Genomic DNA, 14,617 nt, shown 5'->3' with positions numbered 1-14,617 from the left:
AACTGACTATATAAGATAATTTTAAAAATCTAAGAAGCACTCTGCAAGTGAACCAAAAAAATATTTTTTTACAATTTTTTTTACATTTTTTAAAAAATCTTTTAAAAAGGTAATTACTTACTGGAAAGGAAGTGCTGAGAAGTAGGGCCAAAATCCCGGTGGGCCTCATGCAACTGCCTGATACGCTCATCAATGGCCACCTGGGTAGAGGAAAAAAGATTTCGTATAATAAAGATGACAATAAAAGCAGGTATCTCATTAAACACTACCTTTAGATCTCTGTATAACTAAGAGTACTGCTGCAACAATTTAAAATAGTAGAATTAATTTTCTACTATTAATATTTTGGAAAGAAAAGCAAAGTATTTGGTTGGGGTCCTGTAGTGCCTGAATTATACAGGAAGCAGCAAGGGCCTAAGTCACTTTAAGTGGTGCAGCAGGGAAATGCTTGATTAACAAGCAGAAGGTTGCCAGTTCAAATTCCCTCTGGTACTATATCAGGCAGCAGCGATATAGGAAGCTGCTGAAAGGCATCATCTCACTCTGCGCAGGAGGAAGCAATGGTAAATCCCTCCTGTAGTCTACCAAAGAAAACCAAAAGGCTCTGTGGGCACCAGGAGTGGAAATTGACTTGACAGCACACTTTACTTTAGCAAGGGCCTGGTTTTCCTTGGATACTCTTTTTAGAAGGCAATGGCAGAGCCATGGTTTTTGTTAAAATTGGTAGTAGTAAGGGCGTGGAGCTTGTAATTTCATTAAAGGTTCAACCATCCTTTATTCCACAATTCAAGCAGCACTGGTCATGCACACACTACATTCAGGTAAGTCCTGAATGTCAAAGTGGTATATATAATTATAAGCAGAATTGCAATTCTATTGCATTAAAATATATATATTAAGGTCAGATTGGGCACAGTTTTGTTGCAATGGTAACAATCAGTACCAGTTACACTAAATTGCATCTAAACTTGCACAATGCAACAAAGGTTATACAAGGGTTCTTTCTGGTTCTCGGCTCCCCATTGCAGCCCCATAGAAAGCCACTTCTGATGGTCATTCTGGAAAAGCATGGGATGTGGTGCAGGCGCAAAGGTGGGGAGGGGACACACAGAAAGGGAGCAGAGTGAGCAGAGACAACTTCATGAATAGAAGAGAAGAGAGAAGGCAAGTAGAGATGGCAGGTGCACTTCCTTTTTTGTCCTGCATCTCCTATAGTTGTTAGCTCTTTTGGAGAAGCCAAAGGGAAAGTTTCTTTTTTAGATTGTGAGCCCTTTGCAAACAGGGATCTTTCTTTCTTTCTTTCTTTGGGAACTTTTGTTGAAAGGTGGTATATAAATAGTTGTATTACATTGCATTGCATTATAAATGGCAGCAATAACAAAGAGGAAGAACAGCAGGATCAGGTGCCTGGAATAAGCAGTGGACCTCAGTAGGTCCAACAATGCTGGCTGATGAAGTCAACTCTAAGCACACATTATGCAAGATGAGAAACAGATTAATAGATCATCTTGGCTACTGTAAGTGAAAAACTCCATCTAATTCCCTTTAAAAACACACTGTCAGATACTTTAATTGACGATTCTCAAACAATCTTCTTCAGATTTCTCAAACTATCACCCTACAATGATTCACACATCCAACAAATTTTAAACATGATCCTAAGGCTGCCAAACCCATGTCAATGCTTTTTCTCCATCCCCCTTCAGCTTCAGCACAGAGTTGTGATGCAACCATCCCAGTTTGTTTAAATCACACTGTCAAGTTGTTCTCATGACTATGCTGGAGAGGGTTGGAGGGAAATCAGGCGCCTACCTGCCTCCCCGCACATGATCCACTCTGCCCAGTAGGCTCTGCTACTCACACAGCACACAAGCAGTGCCACAGTGAGTGGCAGAGCCAGAAGGGGGAGAAGGAAGTCCTCGGGCATCCCACAATGCACTACACCAGGAATGTAATGCATTGGGGGGGATTCCCCACTGCTGGGTGCTTGAGTGTTCACACCACTGGAGAGTGGAGTAGAAAGGTGCCCTCATGCCCTTCTATACTGCTATAAGCCCAGGTAAAAAAACCCCTGGGATACCCAGTCATGGAGTGCTAGGATCGGTCCCAATCCCAACACTTCTCATTACTGGCTCTACCGAAATAGGCTGCCCTAGCCTGAGTTGAGCTGGTCGTGAGAACGACCTTACTGTGTGTTGTCTAAATCTGGGGACTGTGGCTTAACTATGAAGCTTTTCTAGCATCTTCCCCCACCCCTTTTCTTAGAATCTTCTTCTCTTGTGGTAGCAAGTATGACTTGTCCCCTTAGCTAAGCAGAGTCTGCCCCGGTTGCATATGAGACTAGAAGTATGAGCACTGTAAGATATTCCCCTCAGGGGATGGAACTGCTCTGGGAACAGCAGAAAGTGTCAAGTTCCCTCTCTGGCTTCTCCAAGATCGGGTTCAGAGAGATTCCTGCCTGCAACCTTGGAGAAGCTGCTACCAGTCTGTGTAGACAATACTGAGCTAGATAGACCAATGGTCTGACTCAGTATATGGAAGCTTCCTATGTTCATAAAAGGGGAATCAAGGATAGTCTGCTCCTGAAGCATGTCCCACTAAATGACCATTATGGCCATCCAATGTCTGGAAGGGATATATCTTGCTCAAATTACACAAAAGTGTGCAAGTCTCAACTTAGATACTATAATCACAAAATAATGTAGTTATAATATAGTTAAACAACATTGTTAGTAGGAATATTTTAATTTTTTTGTGTGGGCCGAACTACATGACTACATTTATTATTAGTTATATTTATTTATTTATTTATTAGATTTTTATACCACCTTACCCAGATGGCTCTAGTCAGTTCACAAATATAAAAACAGATAAAACAAACAAATAACTCATTAAAACAAAATTAAAACCAGTTTAAAATAATTTCAGTACTCACTAAAGGCCAGGCTAAAAAAGATATGTTTTTAGACTTCTTTTAAAGGCTGCTAAAACTCTTAAGCTAATATCCATGCATGAAAATAATTAAATTATCTCTGTTTTTTTAAATGGACAGCATCCAGGATGATAATGCAGAAAGGCACATGAAAGGCACAGATAAAGACCACAGAGGATGTATATAGTTAAACTACATTGTTTGTAGGATTTTTTTTTTTGGTATGGGTTGAAGTTTTGCACAGTCTTTATTCATTGAAACCTGAAATACTTAAGTTTGTAGGGATTGAGTCCATTGTATAACCTAATGTCCTTATATATGTGGTTAATGTGGTTTAAATGAGACATTTTTAGTTGAAGATTTTGAACATGAGAACACACACGTTTCATAGTTTCCATAGCACAAAAAGAAGAAAAATCCAAACATCTAAAAAAGTATAGCTGATTGTCAAATCTTCCATTCTCTGGGATGTAAAATCATGTGATGCTATAGATATAAATTTGTACATACATTTGCAGTATCTTTTCCATTCATCTTTGAGACTTCTGATGAATGCATGTCTGTCTGTCTCTTTCTCTCTCACACACACGCACATGCACGCACACACACACGCCCCTATGCTCCTACATAATGAGAATGTATCAAAGACTCCTCTTGTGCTCCCACACTAATGCACCAGAATCACCCTCCTCTATGACCTTTATCTTTGCCTTTCAGCACTTCCTGCTTTGTGATCCTGGATGCTGTCCATTTCCAAATACAGAGATAATTTAATTAGTCTCATGTAGCAATCCCCAAGCATTTCACACTATAGAGAGTTTGGTCAAAAACCTCATTAGAGAGTATGTATGTGTGTATATATATATATATATATATATATATATATATATATATATATATATATATATATATGTCATAAGTTCCAAACGGTATTTGTTCATACTGCTGAATACAGAGAACATTAGCAAAGTTCCTCTCAACCCCCCTTGGATCCCCATTCTACACACCCTGACTTCTTGGGCCCATTACCTAATAGCAACAATCTGTTTCATAGCAGAGCATAGAGAAATCTTGCACACAGGCACACACGTGCAGTCAGATGCTATGAGCAAAGGTCTTTAGATGAGAGTATCAATACAGCATTGGTATTAGAAAGAGAAATAAACCAAACAAAACATCTATCTTTTCTAAAACCACACAGGAAATACTATTAAATGAGTCATTCACTCACATCTTGCTTGGTGAGGCAAGGAAAGTTTAATCTGCCACAAGTTCCTATCCCTCCCGGAAACTTGCTCCAGGTATTTCATGTCCCCAAGGGGGTCCCCACAATAGTTTAAGACAGACTGCATTAGCAACAATAGCTGTGAATGGATAACATTTATGCACATGTAAGTTCTACTGAAATTAGAAAGACTGACCCATAGGTACTGTGAAGGTCTGTATTACTAGAAATAGTATTGTAGCTTATACCAATATGATATACCTGCTACTGATACCATTTAACCCAGACAACAGAACTATTCAGGCAAATTTCATTCCATGGACTTATAACAAGAACGGCCATGTTTGATTCTGTCAGTGGTCTATCCAACTAAACACTCAATCGTCAGTGATGCCCAGATGCCATTGCCCAGTTCACAAAGGCAGAATGCAAACTTCATTCTGCTTTTGTTTACAGCATGATGTATTTCTGGGTAACATGGCAAGCAGTCACTGACAGACCCATCCTCCATGTAATATAGAAACCTTTCTGAATGTCCTTATGGACATCACAACACCCTATGGAAAGGAATAAAAAAATGTCACATAGCTCACTGCTTGGGGAGCTATTGGAGACATTAGAATATGAATTCTAAGGCCTATGCACATCCCATGTAAAATTAAATCTTCTCATCTAAGGTGTTCAAATGATTTCAACCGAGTGGTCTCAGTTGGTCCACAGGAAGAGGACCTTTTCTACTTTAACAGGATTAAACCCTATGCACAGCCTTAGTCTTTAGCTCTCTTTTAGATCATACTATTATTTTATGATACAGATCCATAGGAAATTCATAAATTAAAGAAAATATCTAGCAAATCTAGACTGCTTTCCTCTGCACATTGACTTTGTCCTCTTCATTTTATGAAAATCCTCTTTATTATTCTGGTGAAAATATATTCTTTTTCCTGACGCTCATTGCGAACAAACAGCTTTTCCTATTACCCTGTTACTAAAACAAATCATGCTGCTTATTAGGATTGTTCTACTATTTTACAAGGTTTTTTGTTTTTGTTTTTTAGTGAGATAACATTAACTCTCTGCTATAATAGCTTTCATGTGCTCACCTTCCTGCATTTGTAAGGAATCTGTCAGGATCCTTACACTGCTTTGTTCCTGTCTTCAGTACGAATGGAATTCCATGATTATAAGACAAAATGTAACAGAAAAACTTCTTTATTTTTCTGTAATAAAACTGTTAGTATTTCATCTGATATGGAAAAAGGTTTAATATTTGCATAAGCAAATATTACAGGATTATGGCTTCACATCCTTCAGTTTTTTAAAAAAAAAATGGGGTTTGTGATTTCAGTTATTTAAACTTCTCTTTTTAATACTGGTTGTAATGATCAAAAGATCAGGAAGGACTTCTTCACTGCTCTGATGAAGCTTAAACATTTACATTTAAGCTTACCTTCTGTAAATTATTTATCTCGTAAACTATATCACCAGCAAAGAAGTCTTCAGAGGTCAGAGAAATGTCCCATTTCTGAGGGTGTTGGAGGTATTAAATACACATTAATGCTGTCTGCTGTTTAAACACACTGGCAAATTATGAAGTATGAGAATCAAGACATTTAAAATACTTAAATGTGTGGAAGACAGACAAGCATCAGTGAAAGAAAATCAATTTTCAAAGGAAGACAAACTACAAAAAGCTACCATGGCAGAGTCTGAACAGCAGCTGAGAATGAACGAATAAAATTTAAGAAATCCCAAAACATTTTGTCTAAGGACTACTGTAGTGCTCCAATAGTGGAATATATTACAACAAATGTAACAGGCTATAATTTCAACATGCATGTATGCTATAATTCAATAAGAAATTTAATAAAACAACACGCTTCTACACCACCCCATATTCACATTTCCAAATCTTTCGAATCCCAGTTCACGAATGTTAGCTTCTACAACTGCTCTTGAATGTTACTCTACACACACACCCTTCAGCTACAAAGCTCCTTTCTTTTCTGTCACTGGTTCAGAGCCGACAAATACAAAACCCATATGAAGCTATTACAAAACCCAGAGCCGACAAATACAAAACCAATATGATGCTATTATTTATACATATAAATCAAAAGGAAAATTTAAGCCACCCTGTTCAATAAACTGAGCTACTGAAAACCAGTTGTTCTCTGTTTTCTGAATATCAGAATATAAGACTACTAGACTGGTACAACTATGCTTTGTGCTCAGTTAGTCCCCAGTGCTAACTGAGCAAAGAGGCACCTTTTAAAAGTGGTGAGTCTCTTTTATTTAGTGGTGAGTCTTTTTTATTTAAGTGGTGAGTCTTATTTATTTAGAGACTCACCACTTTTAAAAGGTGCCCCTTTGCTCAGCACTGGGGACTAACTGAGCAAAGGGGCACCTTTTAACTGTGGTGAGTCTCTTTTATTTAGTAGGGGAAGAACAACTGACCCTATCCATGCCCAGCTCAGCATCCCTCCAGTGGATGTTGCTGGTATCTATCTTATGTTTCTTTTTGGGAGCCCTTTGGGGATAGGGAGCCATTTTGTTTGTTTGTTTGTAAACTGTATTAACATCCATGTTTGTATTCCTAAACACAGGATAGAACAATTAATGTCCATTGATTTGAACTGCTGATATGCAGTGCTAAAACGTGCTGACAACTCCTCAGCTTCCAGTTTTATTTATTTATTTATTTATTTATTTATTCATTCATTCATTCATTCATTCATTCATTCATTCACTCACTCACTCACTCATTTATTCATTCATCCATCCATCCATCCAATTTCTGTACCTCCCTTCCAAAAATGGCTCAGGGCAGTTTACACAGAGAAATAATAAATAAATAAGATGGCTCCCTGTCCCCAAAGGGTTCACAGTCTAAAAAGGCACATAAGATAGACACCAGCAACAGTCACTGGAGGTACTGTGCTGGGGGTGGATAGGGCCAGTTTCTCTCCCTTCTAAATAAAAGAGAATCGCCACGTTAAAAGGTGCCTCTTTGCCAAGTTAGCAGGGGTTAGGCTGGAGAAGCAGTGGAAACAGCTCTCCTTTATAGACTGTTTTTACTGCACATAAAAAGGGAGGTTAGTCCAACAGGATTCTGTTAATCCAATGCCACTTATACACAAAGTGTGTATTTTGGAGATAGAATGTTTTACACTTAAAAGCAAAATCAGAGAAGTATTGCACATTGATAACCTTAAACTTGGGGTTAATGTTAAAGAGGGACTCAAAGAAATTCTGAGATATATTGGCCTCTAAAGGGTGTACTGTCTAACTTGTTCCTTTCCCCTCCTTGTTAGTGCTGAGCTCGGGAAAGTGTTCTTTATATCTTCTTGGGATAAGAATTATCTAGAGACAGTTGTTGAATGTAATTTACAGAAAGCGATAGGGATTCCTAGAGAGCAGCTTTTATGCATACATAAGAGGGATTCCTCCAGTGTCATTCATTGCAGTTTAACATTTAATCATATTACCAACCATTAACAAAAGAAAATCAAGTGATACTGGCCCATTTTACCTGATATTCCCGGTTGTCAGAATAAGCCCATCATCTCTTTCAAGAGGACAAAAAAATCTGAAGGACATATTGTTGAGAAGTGAACATAAGGAGGAATGGAGATAAAGTCTACATATTTTACCAGGTTCCTCAAAAACTCAGGGCCATTATCCTTGCAGCCATTGTGTGTATTGCCAAAATACATATTTGGCTAAAGATTTTGTAAATCATTTTAATCAGAAATGTAACACACTTTATCCTTTTACCAACTTCAGTACAGCTGTAGTAGTATATGTTATTCAGTGCCCATGCAAGAACGTATGTTGGGAAAACTTTGAGACCTTTAAAGAAACAGATTGGAGAACATCTGAGTAAAATTATATGTGCTAATATGGGTACCCCTTTGGTAGCCCACTTTTTAAAACACAAGCACTTTTATGAGGATTTATGTTTTTGGGCTGTTGAAAAGATTAATTTTGGCCATGATAGAATTTTACTTAGAAAGGAGGCTTGGTGAATTCTTGAATTAAAAACCTTGACTCCAGGTGGTTTAAATGAGTTAGATCTTGGGGAGATGCTTAAGTGAGGATTATTCTGCTTTAAGTAGCATGACTTCAGGAGTTGGTTAGTCAATGTAGCACATCTGGGTTGTTATGTAAAGGTATAAATTTGCAGTTGACTGGAGAAATGTGATAAGCTCACAGCAGGAAGATAGCAGTAAATAGACTTGGAGTTTTGGTTAGTCTAAGATGTACATATTTGCATGTTGTTTTTCAGCATTATTTTTGGTTAAGTACCACTTTTGCAAAACTGAGCTTTTATTTTAAATTATTTTTTAGATTTAGATTGTTACCTCTATTTGAAGAAGTGTTTTTGTGACAGGATTTCATTACATAATATGTAAGTGTACAATGATTACAGTTTTCCTAACAGGTTGTACCAATATTATTGTTTAAGAGTTTTATGACTGTATATTTTAACATTCTGTTATTGTGAGTCCTAGTTTGCCCCTGAAGAAGGCTTTGGCCAACAGGCATTGGGCTTAAATAAACAAGTTTATAGCACCTTGGGACTCTTGTTTCTTCATTTACATCCTTATCTCTTCTCCCCCATGCTTTTCATCAGCTTCAGGTGACTGGCTGGGAGAGTTTCAGCTTTGCTATACAGGAATGCTGGTTCAAACACTGTTAAACCTCTAGCACTGAAAATCATGTCTTTATGTCAAAATGTTTGCTTTTAACAAAATCCTGTTGGATTAACCGCCCCACCCCCGCCATACAATAAACAAGGTATATAAGGTAGAACTGTTTTGAGCTGTTGTCATGCATATTCTATTGCCATTATACCAGCTGATTTGAAGCAGTGGAAAGCCAATTACGAGGGGTGGAAATCACATAGGTTTAATACTAAGACCCATTTTTGCTTACCTTCATTTATATGGAAGACAAGATAAATAGTCATGATAGTTTGTATGCCTTCTAAAACTATTTCAGTTTTCAAGATAGAGTGATGGCATTGTACTGTACTTGGGCATCTAACCTAAATGACTTTTATTCTTTTCCCTGCTGGTGGGGGGGGACACCCTCTAAGCCACAAGGATACATATATTGTGCCTCAAACTATTTTATTAATCCTCGAGGGAAACAAGAGTTAAATATAATAAAGATTTGGGAAACATAATAAAGCCTTTGGGCACAAAACCTAAGAAAGAGAAAGTAAGCTGCCTGAGTTAAAAGCCTGTCACTGCAATTTTGATCTATTATAATCCATGCAAGTTTTGCCACAGAACAATGGAAGCAGGTGTTTGTTGTATGTGATTAATCAACAGTTGCTGTTGATGAAGGAGGGAGAGATAGGAGAGGGAGAGAGCATGCACGCTCAAGCCGTGATAGTTCCACTCAGTGTGACTGGGCTACAAGAACAATTATTCTTTTTGTAATTTACTTTGAAATGTGGAAAAGGAATGTTGGAGAGAGACATTTCTTCCCAGCTGGAGCCTTGAGCAATGGCTAGCTGTGATTATGCAATATAGGGAAGGCAAAGGCGAAAACATGCTTCTGCTTTGGGAAGGGCTTCACTGGGCTGGCAGAGAAAGGGAGAGGGAGAATAGCTACAGCAGTGGTTCTGGCCAATGGTTCTTCAAATGCAAGCTCAGAATACAGTGCAGTGAGGCCACAGCAGACCAATCAGCAGGCTTCCAGTGGCCACTGGAACCACTCACTTTTTACCGATTTCAGGTTTGGTTGCTTTCTGCATCTTTTAGAATTGATACAATGCTCTGTCTTTTATCCAACTGTGTGGAGTGGGGACAGTTGTAAGTCAACATCGTTAGATGTCAAAGATTAAGTTTTTTTAAAAGCTCCTGTTCCAGACAGAATGGTCAAATTTTGAAGAAAAACAATGGTGTGCAAACTTTAAGAATGTAAGAATTGGTTTGCTGGCTCAGACCAAAAGCCCATCTAGTCCAACATTCTGGTTACAACAGAGGCTATTCAGAAACCTCTGGGGAACTCATAAATGGATGTAATAGTAATAGTCATCCATTGTTTGCTACGGCATCTGCTAATTGGAAATAAGTTTCACTTGAATATGGAGTTTCCACTTTTATGCAACAGTAATTTCTCTACTTTCCAAACCTGTTAAAAAAAAGCTATCTGAGTTAATGGTCATCACTACATCTTGTGGTAATAAATTACATGAGTTAGTTATGAATGGGGAAAAATAGTACTACCTTTTGTGTGCCCTGTCCTGTTGAGTCGGTGTAGACTCCTGGCATCCACAGAACCATGTGGTTTTCTTTAGTAGACTGCAGGAGGGGTTTACCATTACCATTTCCAGTGCAGTATGAGATGATGCCTTTCAGCATCTTCCTATATCTCTCTCCTTGATATAGGTGTTTCTTATAGTCTGAGAAATGTACCAGCAGGGATTCAAACCAGCAACCTCTTGCTCCCTAGACAAGTTACTTTCCCAGTGTGTTATTAGGTGCCCTGTATGTAAATTATACAGTGTTTTTTTCGAGGTTCAGAAACAGCATGCCTCTGAGTACCAGTTGCAGAGGAGCAATGGTGGGAGAGGGCTTGTGGGCTTCTCAGTGGCACCAGGTTGGACACTGGAAAACAGGATGGCCTGATCCAGAAGGGAACTTATTTTTTCTTAATAAAATATCAGCACCTTTGATACACTGGGGGATTCCCCCAAGAGACAGGCGCTCTAGATGTCAGTTTGTGAGCAGCCAGGCTGGAAGCAGCCTGTGATCACAAATGAGCAGGTAGCCAGGGGTAAAGGAGCTAACAGCCAAGCTTAAAAGCTGGGCTAGGTAGTGCTGGCCGACCAGGATCAGGCCTGAGCCTGGCAATTCTCATGTGCATATACCACAACGAGAACCAACAAGACCCCACCAAACTGTCCAAAAAGAATAAATGCAATATGATAGAGTATTACTATAGTATAAAATACATTCAGTGTAGATCACCTGATGAATATGGATAGAACAATTGTATTTTCAACAAGAAACAATAGGAACCATAGTGGAAATGTATCAAAATGGAGTCCATATGGTGAAAACATGAATGAAGAAGTCCCCACACAATGGTGACCTCCGTTTCAAGTCAAGTGCCAGTGGACATCGGTCTTGTGAACTGACATTGGTCAGTGTACTTCAATGTATTGATTTTAATGGATTGATTATATTTCCAAATATGGTGGAAACATGTTCCTTTCTTAATCGCAAAGGTAGAGAGATATTTGAGCTGGAAAAACACTCAACTGGTGAGGGATAGAAAGATAGAACAACATAAAAACAATTTGCAGAAACTATATTACAACAACCACAACAAGTCAGCAATTTGAAGGGTACACATATAGCTGGGCACGCAAATAGCCAGTGTGCATGTGTGGCAGCTTTCGAAATGGCCACTGTGAGCTGGGAGAGGGACGAAAAGGCCCCCAAATGGACCTATACAGCCCGAAGACCGGGGGGGAGGCTGTTGTGGGAAGCGTAGACCTCCCATGGCTGCGGCAGCATTCCCTGGAGGCCCCCGGTGAATGTAATTATTTTAACTATTCCAACCCTGAACCGGCTCTGAGCTGGCCTGAGGGTTTGGCTCGAGGTCGAGCCGAACTGGGTCTAGTCCAGCTCAAGGGCTGTTTGTTTAACTAAGCTTTGATGCCATGTCTGAATGGGGCCATAGAGTTAACATGAACTATGACTGCAGCTGAAGGGCATAATGACAAAGAGCAGCTTGTCAGATACTAAGTACTACTCAGGGAACATCTGATGCATATAAAAATGTACAGCTACTAGCTATGGTGAATAAGGGACATCTTGCAACAGAGCTTAATAAGGCCCTGAAGCACTGGAATTTGAATCAACATCTCATTTGACTATGGACAAGCAGGTCATATGTGGTGGTTTATCTAGTAGAATTGTGAAATGCAGCTCAATCTCCTTTATCAAATTGGAATGTGATTATCCTTAGATATCCATTTTGGGTTAACAGTTGTAGAAATATAGGTCTTGATATATGGGATAGTTACCTAAATGGGGGTACACTGACACAGGGCTTACTTGGTAGGAAGGCAGTTAATTTGGATAACAAAGATTTAGATAGTGAAAACTCTTAACATCTTTATTTCCTTATTTCACTAATGGAAGAGAAGGGCTTTTTAGATTCTATGAGTTCAGATATCTGAAAGCACATCACATCTTAATGTGATTTACATTTCTGTGACAGATCTTAACATATTTTATATGAGTTTTGAAGGCACAGCAAACTGCAGCAGTGCCACATTGACCCTTAATTTTCACAGAAATGGGTTCCATCATCTGATACATTCCTTCATGTATCACCTTTTATACATGCAATAAGAAAGCATGAACCACAAGTAGCAAAAGCCTCATATTTCAGTTCCAGAATACTGAATGTTATTCTTTGCAGAACTGCCACAGCACCTTCCCTCCTATTTGGATATAGAAGTGTAATGTAATATGACATAAACCAATGTTAGCACACTTAGAACATGATTTAAGCATAACTGAATAACTGCATTAAGGAGACTCATTGATGTTGTGTGATGAAGTGTAAAGCAAGACTAGATAGTTCATCATTTGTGCAAATATTTATTATCAGTTGCATTCACTACTTATATTCTTTCATGCATTAACTTCGCTCTTGTTAACTTTGCTCTTGTTCTGAACAAGGTAATACATCTTGTATAAATATATTATCTTTCGGCATCTGTTCATGGTTTATTTCTCCTGTTTTTGTTGCCATATCTAATTAAGGTCAATCTCTGTAAGTTACATGATTTTATTTACATTACTTTGTCATTCTCTGTGTTTCTATCATATTCTAATGAAGTTTCTGCCCCCCAAATGTGTTGTTTAACAATATTTTAAGCCAGATGAAAGTATTTTATGGTTCCTGAGGGTATTTAAGAGAACATCTTCCACACTATGAGCCCCATCGCCCATTGAAGTCATCCAGAGAAGTTCATCTTCAGTTGCCACCAGCCCGTCTGATGACTACGCAGAGACAGGCCTTCTCTGTTCCCACCCTAAGACTCTGGAATGAGCCCCCACCCCACCTCTTTTTAAAAGTCTCTTAAAACACATTTATCCACCCAAGCTTTTTAACTAGACTTAAATTGTTTTAAACTGTATTAAGGTTTTAATTTCTGTTAAAATGTGTTTTGTGTTGATGTGAACCACCCAGAGATGGAAGTTTGCGGCAGTGTACAAATATAATAAACAAACAGCCTGTTACGGCCCTGCTCATAGTAACAACTCTCTACCAACTTCCTCTCCACCCCCCACATTTTGCAATTATTTGCAACAAAGGAACTCAGTCACAGGGTAATGCATTTTATATAACAAGCTTTTATTAGCCACTAATATTTGTTTTACATATGTCAAATTAGACATTTGAAATGTTGGCCAATTAGTGGCCAATAAAGACTTGCTATATGAAATATGTGAATATAGTTTCACAGTGGTCAACTGCCTGATTTCCCCTGTAACCAATATCAGATTTGAATGTATTGAAAAATAGGTGGTCAACTAATCTCAGTATTACGTATCCTATCTGAAATCAATAAGGGAATGAGAAGTCAAATGTTGGGCATATATGGGCATATATGATATGCTAAACACTTGTAAAGTATCATAAAGGGAAGGAAAAGCGCTTGATATAATGATTTTTTTTCAGTACTGAGCAAATAGAAAATAGTTGATTAATAACTGAGACAGCTCGTGTATTTTTCAGCTAATTTAATCTGTTTATAAATAAATATTTATTTTTATTTAGAATGTTTATTTTCTTTTCAACAACTAAAATCAGTCTATGCAGCAGATAATTTTTTTTTAAATTCCTCATCACAAAGGGGCTAAGAATGTAATCTCACTCACACTCGCGTGTGCGCACACTCTCTCTCTACACCACTGATGGGGCTGACTACTGGGTTGTCCAAGGACAGTTGCTCTCCCCCTAAAGAACTGTCACCACTTGAAAGGTGCCTTATTGCCCAGTTAGTCAAGGCTTTTAATCTGAATACCTATTGTGATCTGCAAAGGGATATGTATGTGATTACATTATTAATGTGAAATGTTATAAAAACAGGAAACACAAATCACAAAACAATTGCATAGTGCCTTTATTTCCATTTTACTGTAGCTCCTAGTTTACCAGCCTATAGATATAAATGTTAAGGAATCACATGCTGATTCGCCCCTAGCCCCGCACACCTTAGGGACAGCCCTGAAGCCACGGCATTGACAAAAGATGCCAAGGTAAAGTCCTTGCAGAAATGAAACCTTGGACTACATTTTCCCAGAATTCCCTCATTCACCTATAGCTCCATGCTGCTAATAGCTTTATTTCTCTTCCGCACAGGATCTAGGAAATAGATGCATAGGCCTACAGGTATATGGACAGATAGCTCATTAATA

The 14,617-nt window shown here is 38.4% G+C and overlaps 1 protein-coding gene across 21 annotated transcripts in view; it reads right to left on the bottom strand.

The window, feature by feature from the left end:
* Positions 1 to 14,617, bottom strand: part of DMD (dystrophin) — a 1,901,967-nt gene that overhangs the window by 217,435 nt on the left and 1,669,915 nt on the right. For all 21 annotated transcript variants that reach the window (XR_008319265.1, XM_053308495.1, XM_053308494.1 and 18 more), the window contains one exon: positions 122 to 200. Coding sequence is in view for 20 of the 21 variants with exons in the window: in XM_053308495.1 (XP_053164470.1) it covers positions 122 to 200 (79 nt within the window). In the remaining variant the exon portion in view is untranslated. The remainder of the gene's footprint in view (positions 1 to 121; positions 201 to 14,617) is intronic.

Source organism: Hemicordylus capensis, chromosome 3 (assembly GCF_027244095.1).
Source record: "Hemicordylus capensis ecotype Gifberg chromosome 3, rHemCap1.1.pri, whole genome shotgun sequence".
Classification (NCBI taxonomy): domain Eukaryota; kingdom Metazoa; phylum Chordata; class Lepidosauria; order Squamata; family Cordylidae; genus Hemicordylus; species Hemicordylus capensis.
Note: the sequence above shows the minus strand (reverse complement) of the source record. Positions and strands in the feature narration are given on the sequence as shown.